The sequence below is a fragment of the Gobio gobio genome, assembly GCF_949357685.1.
Source record: "Gobio gobio genome assembly, chromosome: 21".
In the NCBI taxonomy this organism is placed as follows: Eukaryota; Metazoa; Chordata; class Actinopteri; order Cypriniformes; family Gobionidae; genus Gobio; species Gobio gobio.
In genome coordinates this window covers 12,157,045-12,167,044 of record NC_137117.1, presented here as the reverse complement: position 1 = coordinate 12,167,044, position 10,000 = coordinate 12,157,045, and the positions used below count along the sequence as shown (strand labels likewise).

Sequence of the window (10,000 nt, the reverse complement as noted above, 5' to 3'; positions counted from 1 at the left end):
TGAAAAAGAAGTAGGCTACACTTAAAAAGAGGGCTTATTATGGAAATAATATACTTATGTGTAGCTCTCTTGTTTGAACGCAAACGTGTGAAAAAAAGTATGAAATAAGAAAAGAGTATAAGGTAACACTATATTTTAAGGTGACGTAGTTACACGTAACAACATGCACTTACTATAGTAATAACAGTAAATTAGTATACGTAACTAACCCTAAACCAAACCCTAAACGTAACTATATAGTAAGTTTATGTAGTTTACTTATTTGAGTAAGTACAATGTACCTATGTACGTCACCTTAAGTGTAACCGAAAATAAATTAACACCTCTTTCGTTTCTATAGAATTCCAAAGCTGCCAAAATAATAAAGAAAAAAATAAATATACGAAGAAATTAAAATGAAACATAAGTAAATACAGGTAAAACACGCCCCCTCATTACCATACGGACAAAGAAATGTAGAAATAATACATGTGAAAATAAATAAATGTAGACGTAAATACAAATATACATAAATAAATGTGGAAATAAATAAAATAAAAACAAATAAATGTGGAAAAAATACAATTATACATAAAAAAGGAAAAAAAGTATACTCATTTATTTATGTTTATATTTATTTTTTACATTTCTTTGTATATTTATTTATATATTCTTTTTTTTTTTAATTATTATTATTTTGGCAGCTTTGGAATTCCATAGATTTCACCATCCATATTACCAAAATGGCATCAGAAACATAATAACAATGCCTTGTTATTACTGAGCACATTACAAAATAAGTGGTACATTTTGACAGCAAATTTTGATTTAGTTTTAGTCATATTTTAGTCACTTGAATGGTTTTTAGTTTTAGTCTAGTTTTAGTCGACTAAATATTATAATCTACTGTAGATTTAGTCGACTAAAATGTTTAGTCGACTCAAATCTAATAAGTTTAGTTAAATTGTAATGCATTCATTGAGAATTTAAGCATTACATAACCGACTGTCACTGGAACTGACATTTTGACATCATTGTGATTTTTACATTAAAAATACATGAAAGAGAGCTCAAATCACTATTTTTTTTTTTTTTTTTACATCTATATAGTTTGTATGTTGTGTTTCTGTTTTAGTTAGAATATCCGGTTAAGCTGAAGCTTCAAATAAATTTGTTTATTTTTTATTTTTTATTTCAGTTAACATTTAATTTCAAGTAATGAAGTTTTTTTTAATGGTTTTAGTTAACTATTATAACCCTGATACTTCAATGAATAATATATGTGTCAAATACTGCTCTTAGTCTTATGAATTAAATGTGAATGAAATTAAATACAGTTTATTGTGTAACCAAAAACGTATATATCATGCGTGACTTTTAATTATAAACAAGCTCGAAATACACATTAACTGCGTCCGAAATCGAATACTTCTCTACTATCTCGTATGCGAAAAACAGTACGCCAACAGAGTAGTATGTCCGAATTCATAGTATTCAGAAACAGTCGGCGAAAAGTACCTGGATGACCTACTACTTCCGGCAAGATTCTGAAGTGCGCATACAATGGACACTTTACTATCCCATGAGGCCACGGGAGACGATTTATGAATGGAGGTGATGGGATGCAACTGACGCTGGTAGTTCACATGATCATGACAACATGGCGGATGTAGTACGTCCGGATTACATTCATACTACATTAATTTGTATTATATGGAACGTACTTTTTTAACAGTCGCGAAGTTCGTTCAAATTCAAATGAAGTACCTACTCACATTGTACGCGATTTCGGACGCAGCCAATGACACTGATTATGAAATGTCTGCGCCTTACTATTGCTCTTTCAAGTTCAGATGACTGAGGGAGATCAAATATGCATTGTTACAAAAACATATTACTATATAAACATGGTAAAGTAAACATTGTCATTATTCCTCAGCATTAGTTCATAAACAATTACCTGGCATAAATGTGTGTTATTCGTTGATTGAGCCGCTCTGAAGCGCTGTCGCGTGAGCCTATAGAAGCTCAACAGCGCAGTGTTTTCCCACCGTTAGATCCGCACGTTACAATTCAAATGAGCACATCTGTTACACAGGACATCAGTTCTGACTGGATCTCTTCCCTAATCGTCCCTCCCTAACATTTTTGTCTTTTTTTTTATTCACTGACGAAAATGACAGTAGATTTTCGTCATAGTTTTTGTCATCCAAAACTGGTTGTTATTTAGTTATCACCTCGTTTTGGTCAGTGCAAAAAAGGTTGTTAACGAAAATGATTCATCAATGAAATTAAAGGGTTAGTTCGCCCAAAAATGAAAATTCTGTCATTAATGACTTACCCTCATGTCGTTCGACACCCGTCAGACCTCCGTTCATCTTCAGAACACAAATGAAGATATTTTAGTTGAAATCCGATCGCTCTGAAAGGCCTCCATTGGCACAATGCACGGTTCACTCTCAAGACCCATAAAAGGTACTAAAGACGTCGTTACAAAGTCCATCTCACTACAGTGGTTCTACAATAACTTTATGAAGCAACGAGAATAGTTTTTTTGCGCAAAAAAAACCTAAATAACGACTTATATAGTGATGACCGATTTCAAAATAATGCATCATGAAGCTTCGAAGCGTTATGAATCAGTGAATCGATTCATGATTCGGAACGCGTGTCAAACCGCCAAACTGCTGAAATCAGTTGACTTTGGCGATTCAAACCGCTGATTCGACTCACTGATTCATAACACTTCGAAGCTTCATGATGCCTTGTTTTGAAATCAGTCATCATGATATAAGTCGTTATTTAGGGTTTTTTTGCGCACAAAAACTATTCTCGTCACTCCATAAAGTTATTGTAGAACCACTGTAGTGAGATGGACTTTGTAACGACGTCTTTAGTACCTTTTAAGGGTCTTGAGAGTGAACCGTGCATTGTGCCAATGGAGGCCTTTCAAAGCCATCAGATTTCAAATAAAATATCTTCATTTGTGTTCTTAAGATGAACGGAGGTCTTACGGGTGTCGAACGACATGAGGGGAAGTCATTAATGACAGAATTTTCATTTTTGGGTGAACTAACCCTTTAACACTGACTCAAAACCTCAGTCGCAAAAACATTTGTGATGGGCGCTTTTGAAACGGGCTTCATGAAGCTTCGAAACCTTTGCAAATAATTTGTTTCGAACCAGTGATTCAGAGCGTGGCGTGTCAAAAGTCACGTGATTTAAAATACTTTTGACATTATTGACATTATTACAAAGCAAACTATTTAAACGTGTACTTAAAAAACAGTCCTGGCCTTTATATATATATATATATATATATATATATATATATATATATATATATATATATATATATATATATATATATATATATATATATATATATATATATATATATAAATAAAATATATTCTTGTATATTTATATATTAACATATAAAGAACACTACAAGTGCACATTAAATACGATACAATTAAGCACACTTCTTTTTTAGAAGGGTCATATATCTTGTGAAGCATGTAATCAACAGGCATGTTCTTTACAGCAAGAGAGTATTTTTTTTTCTTTCTTTGCATTGATGTTCATGAAGTCATGATGGTTCTAGATAATTTAGTCATCTGTCAGTCTCATAGTTTGCATCTGTTTACTATAAAGCAGAAGCAGGTAAACATCTATATTAGTCAGGTTGCCAGTTCAGTTGTTGTTGTTTTAAGTAGTTATTTCAATTGAATGATGATTTTGAGCTGATACAAAAGCTGGGAGCATCTCTCCGGATGTCGTGCTGTAAGATGTTGTTTGTATACCAGGCTGGTCATTATGAAAATAACTCCTCTTTTGCAGCCAACCATGAAGCCGTGAGGACAAACAGCATTCATTTCTTTGTTAAACATTGCATGATAACGCTATTTATTCCAGGATGTTAACAGAAGTTCAGGCAGCTGTATTGGATTATTTATCTTTACTTAACACACTATGATCTAACCAGATGATAACACATTATTCCATCTTGTTCATGTTCAGTTGAGTTGTTTTTCCTAACCAGTCACGACACATGACAACATATTTCTGATATTTTTGGATCAATGGAGTGCTGATGTATTTTTGTTGGCTGACCTGTAAGTTTGTTTCCCTCGACAAAAACACTATAGGATTATTGCAGAAAATAAGCTCTGTGACCAACAGGTCAATCTTGACGTAATGAACTTTTATGAATTTTGAAGCCTTAAATACAATCTCCAGAAGTAAAGCGAAATGTAATTGAACTTACACCACAGTCACATGACTTCAATGTCACCCTCACTAAACTTCCGACAACTCTTTCAGTCTTTGTTTAAAAACATTTTCTCTGAAAGTTTGATCTGTAAAAGTTTGCAAGAGGGCGGTTATAAACACCATGAGACTGTGAAAGTAGATGAGTTTACCTGTTCAGTGCGATGATGTTTAATGTCCCAGACAACCTCTGTAGACCCATTTAAACACTTGTTAGCAACTGCCTTTTATGTTGTAGAATAAAATGTGAATATTCACTATATTGCCAAAAGTATTGGGACACCCCTCCAAATCATTGAGTTCAGGTGTTCCAATGACTCCCATGGCCACAGATGTATAAAATCATGCACTAGGCATGCAGACGCTGCTACAAACATTTGTAAAAGAATGGGTTGCTCTCAGTGAACTCAAGCGTGGTACCGTAATAGGTTGCCCCTTAGTTCCAGTGAAAGGAATAAGAGCATAAGAGCTTCAGCATACCAAGACATTTTGGACAATTTCATGCTCCCAACTTTGTGGGAACAGTTTGGGGACGGTCCCTTCCTGTTCCAGCATGACTGCGCTCCAGTGCACAAAGCATCGGTCCATAAAGACATGGATGAGCGAGTTTGGTGTGGAGGAACTTGACTGGCCTGCACAGTCCTGACCTCACGATAGAACACCTTTGGGATGAATTAGAGCGGAGACTGAGAGCCAGGCCTTCTCGTCCAACATCAGTGCCTGACCTCACAAATGCGCTTCTTGAAGAATGGTCAAAAATTCCCATAAACACACTCCTAAACCTTGTGGAAAGCCTTCCCAGAAGAGTTGAAGCTGTTAAAGCTGCAAAGGGTGGGCCAACTCCATATTATGAATAGAACGCCATTAAAGTTAATGTGCATGTAAAGGCCAAAACTTTTGGCAATATAGTGCATCATGAGCTTGTATGAACCACAGACCTTATTTCAGGCATGTAACCAAAATCCCATCCAATTTTTTTTTTTTTTTCATTCTGTCCATCGTTTCTGAAAAGTTATTTGCTTCTGAAATGAGTTGCACCAGGTTGATTTTTTATTAATTCAGTTAAAGTCATACATATACAAAGTATAAATACAAATTAATGCACATTTCATTGTTGTCCCTACACTTTTTTTTTATGTCTTTGTATTAACAACGTACAACTTTGAGTAAACATACTTGAGGCAATCAGTTTCCACATATGTGTTTAGTAATGTGAACAAGCTTGTTAAGAAAACTGTTTTTGTTTGAGTTTAGAGAACTTAAATCATTAAGTAGACTGAACTAATTACGCAGTAAACTAAGTAAATGCATTAAGTAAAGAATGTTGAGTGAACTCGTATATGTATGTACACTTTAAATAGTGATCAGTTGACTTAATTTTAAGGCACCAGGTTTCCTCACTTTTTTTAAGTTAAGTAAATAAACACGACAATTGACAATTCCACATAACTTTTTTTTTCAATTATGCATGTGTATGAAGTTTATTTACTTAATAATTTTAAGGCCACAGGTTTCCTCACTTTAAGTTGTCAGTTGTCACTTTTTACAGTGTATATGTGTGTGTGTGTGTGTGTGTGTGTGTGTGTGTGTATATATATATATATTAGGGCTGTCAAAAGATTAATCGCGATTAATCGCATCCAAAATAAAAGTTTGTGTTTACATAATATATGTGTGTGTACTCTGTTAATTATTATTTATATATAAACACACACACAAGCATGTATATATTTAAGAAAAAAAAAATATTTTTATATATAAAACATTTATATTTATATATATTATATAAATGTATATACAGTATATACATGCAAATATTTCTTAAATATATACATGAATATATTATTTTATATTATATATTAGTTAATATTACATAAAATTACTTCAAGTTGAATTTACTTAAAAAGCGTGATGCAAAAGTGTTGCATAAATATTTTAAGTAAATCCAACACATTTTTTTTTTCAGTGTGGTTAGGACACATGGTGCATCCCATTTCGCATACTACCCATCCTGCATAGTGCACAAGAATAGAATTTGTCTATAATGTCGAAAATAGTATACAAAATGTTTGTGATGAATGGAAATATACCTCTAGAACAAAGTTGCGCTGTGCAAGTATGTACTTTTCCATCACCAGCAGAGCGTACTTTTAGTGCACACTATATATGTGAATTGGGATGCAGCTGATGTTATAAAAGTTTCAGTGCCGTACTGAATGGAAACACATGCACCAGACTGTGATTCCCTCATTGTGTTCATATCTGTGTTCATATTCATCCTCATATTCATGTCCATCTTTGTTTGTTTGTTTGTGTGTGTTTTGTAGTTCCAAAGCACCCGGTCCTCCTCCCCTACTGAGTGTTGTCATTTTTCCCCATGGAGCAGAAAGGTATTTCCCCCCCAAATGTCTCCTAAATCTTAACCTTTGAACTCTGATCTAGAAACAGTTTTACATCTCTAATCAAATGGAGATGAGGCCAAAACTGCCTCCAGATCAGAACCTTTGACCAAAATAAGATTTGGTTTGTTTTTACAAAGTTTTTAACATTCTTTAATTCAAATGTTCATAATCAGATATTGTTAACTTCTGAATGAAAACCAAATCTTAACAGGGCTCTTTGTATTTTGTCTAACACCTATGATTCTTTAAAACTTCTCTTCTGATGCTACAACCTACTGTAGTTCCTTTAACATCAGTAATGCCTGACCTTTCATCTGGATATGCCAACGTCAAAATGATCTTCTGTGCATGTGTGTGCAAGTCTGAATGAAAGAAAATGGGTGTAGACCAGTGTCAGAAACTCATTAATAGTAATCAGACATGTTTCTTGAGCAGCAAATCATCACATTAGATTGATTTCTGAAGGATCATGTGACACTGAAGACTGGAGGAATGATGCTGAAAATGCAGCTTTGATCACAGGGATAAATTACATATTAAATATATATTTTTAATGTGGACACACATCTGTGTTCAAACACCTAATAAAAGTGAATTTTGCATTATACGTCCCCTTTAAGAGACCTCTTTAAAACATTAAAAACTGGTGCCAAATTTTTGAATGATAGGTACTTTTCTAAAATATAAAAAAGCACACATTATGTTGTCCATTTATGTCAAATACTTCAGTTGATATAATATAACCCCATCTAAATATTTACAATGATCAATTATGGTTGTTATCTATACAATTTAACTCGGAAGAAGCTGTAGAAAAAAAACCTTTTAGAGCGCATTTGAGATAATTTGCCAAATAAAATCATTAAAATATATATTTTTGCACATCTGAGGGTCTTTGAATTATCTTCCCTCACCTCTATGACATCTACAGCTTCGCCAGTGACTTTAAATCCTCAAATAAAAATGAAAACACTCCGCAAGTGAAATTCACTACAAAGGCATTTTTGCCCACATTTAACCCTGGTATAGACCTAGTCATGCTGTGTAAATCAACGCTTGCACAGACTAATAAAACACTGTCCTTCTCATACCCTCTCCAGCATTATGCACCAGAAACAGTATGTGAGGAATGTCTACGACACACACACACACACACACACGGAAGTGCGCTAGTCTGAGGTTTCCTAATGACAGGGTTTCCAGGGTAGAGCTACTGTCTGACTGCGTGTGTGTGTGTGTGTGTGTGTGTGTGTGTGTGTGTGTGTGTGTGTGTGTGTGCCTGTCTGTGGCAGAAAAATATAATTGCCCATCAACTCCCGGCACTGTGGCTTACCCACAAACCCCTGCCTGAGTGCCTGACTCCAAGAGAGTGAACACGAGAACAGAGACACTCTGTCATGACTTCCCTTTTGAAATTGTGTCATCAGTTCACACACGTGTCTTTTCTGATCCATTTTGAAGCATATGCAGGGTCCAAAATGAATGCAAGTAAAAAAAGAGCCGAATGATACAAGCAATAAATCTGACCCTCATCGACAAATCTATTATTATTAATTGAGCACCAATAATAATTGATAATACGAGAGCAACAAATCATATTAGAATGATTTCTGAGTTATAATGCTGAAAATCAGTGTTCATTTTGACAGCAAAAAAATCTAATGAGCTTAGTTAAATTGTAACACATTAAGCATTACAAAACCGACTGTCACTTGAACTGACATTTTGACATCATTTTGTTTTTGACATTAAAAATACACAAAAGAGAGCTCAATTCACTTTTTTGTCTGTTTTTTTAAAAACATCTATATAGTTTTTATAACTTTGTATTTCTGTTTTAGTCAGTAGGCCATATCAGGTTAAGCTAAAGCTTCAAATAAGTTTATTTATTTATTTTAATTTCAGTTAACATTTATTTAATTTCAAGTAATTAAGTTTTTTTTAAATGGTTTTAGTTAACTATTATAACCTGATACTTTATTGAATATGTGTGAAATACTGGTCTTTCCTCCTGACTATAAATTAAATGGGAATTAAATTAAATATTGTTTATTGTATAACCAAAAACGAATATATAATGCGTGACTTTTAATGATAAACAAGCTCGAAACACACCAGGACTCTTATTTTGAAATGTCTGCGCCTCTGTTGCAGTTCCAGGAGCTCATTCAAGTTCAGATGAGATCAAATATGCACTGTTACAACCGTCTAAAACATATTACTATATAAACATCGTAAAGTAAACATTGTCGTTATTCATCAGCATTAGTTCATAAACAATTGCCTGGCATAAATGTGTGTTATTGATTGATTGTGAGCCGCTCTGGAGCGCTGGATTGGAGATGCGTGAGCCTGTAGAACAGCGGTTAGATCAGCACGTTCAAATCAAATGTGCGCATCTGTTACACACAAGCCTGTAGTGCTCCAGTCAGAAATTGAAGCTTTCGCGCCTCGATCGCCCCCCGGTGGCCGGTCCCAGTATAGCTCCTAAACCCCGCCTCTCCATGTATTTCAATGGGCGCGAGACACACTAAACTATTTAATTACACTTCAAATAATTGTTTCCTAAAGATGGTTTCTGTCATTTTAGGCAGTTTTTATTACAATAATTTCATTTCAAGTGTTCGTTTTTTAAATAAGTTTAGTTTTAGTGAGTTATTTGATGCTATAAAAACGGGGGTGTGACGTCATGATTGACAGCTGAGATTGACGGCTTCTCTGAGTGAAGTTGTCACTGAGGCACTAACGGACTTTTTTCTGGATTTTTGTGAGGAGATTGGAGCTTTAGCTTTCATTTCTACACTTCCATAACTGTTTATTTCACACCAACATAATTAATTATTCTGCATCTGTGAGAGTGTGGGCGGGCTTTTGATAATCGCGCCTCTACTTCCTGTTCTCTACTGCGCAACTCCGGTCCCGAGATCGCTACTGCGCAGACTCGGTCCCAAGATGTCAGCGCCGTGAACGGGCCTATGAAAGCTTCAACTTTGGTCAGCGGAAGTCAATGGAGTCGCGTCGTCCATATTTTTTTACAGTCTATGGTTACACAGGACATCAGTTCTGACTGGATCTCTTCCCTAATCGTCCCTCCCTAACATTTTTGTCTCCTTTTTATTTGTTGACGAAAATGACAGTTGATTTTCGTCATAGTTTTTGTCATCCAACACTAGTTTTTATTTAGTTATCGTCCTGTTTTTGACAGTGAAAAAAAGGTTGTTGACGAAAATTATGACAAATTATTCGTCAACGAAATGAACACTGCTGAAAATTCAGCTTTGATCACAGGAATAAATTACATTTTAAAGAATATTCAAATAGAAAATGGTTCTTTTGTATCGTTATAA

General features: G+C 34.5%; 1 protein-coding gene across 2 annotated transcripts in view; it reads left to right on the top strand.

Annotated features, from left to right (window-relative positions):
• nhsa (Nance-Horan syndrome a (congenital cataracts and dental anomalies)) overlaps positions 1–10,000 on the top strand; it is a 168,098-nt gene that overhangs the window by 137,186 nt on the left and 20,912 nt on the right. For both annotated transcript variants that reach the window (XM_079803498.1, XM_079803497.1), the window contains one exon: positions 6,579–6,641. In XM_079803498.1, the coding sequence (XP_079659624.1) occupies positions 6,579–6,641 (63 nt within the window). The remainder of the gene's footprint in view (positions 1–6,578; positions 6,642–10,000) is intronic.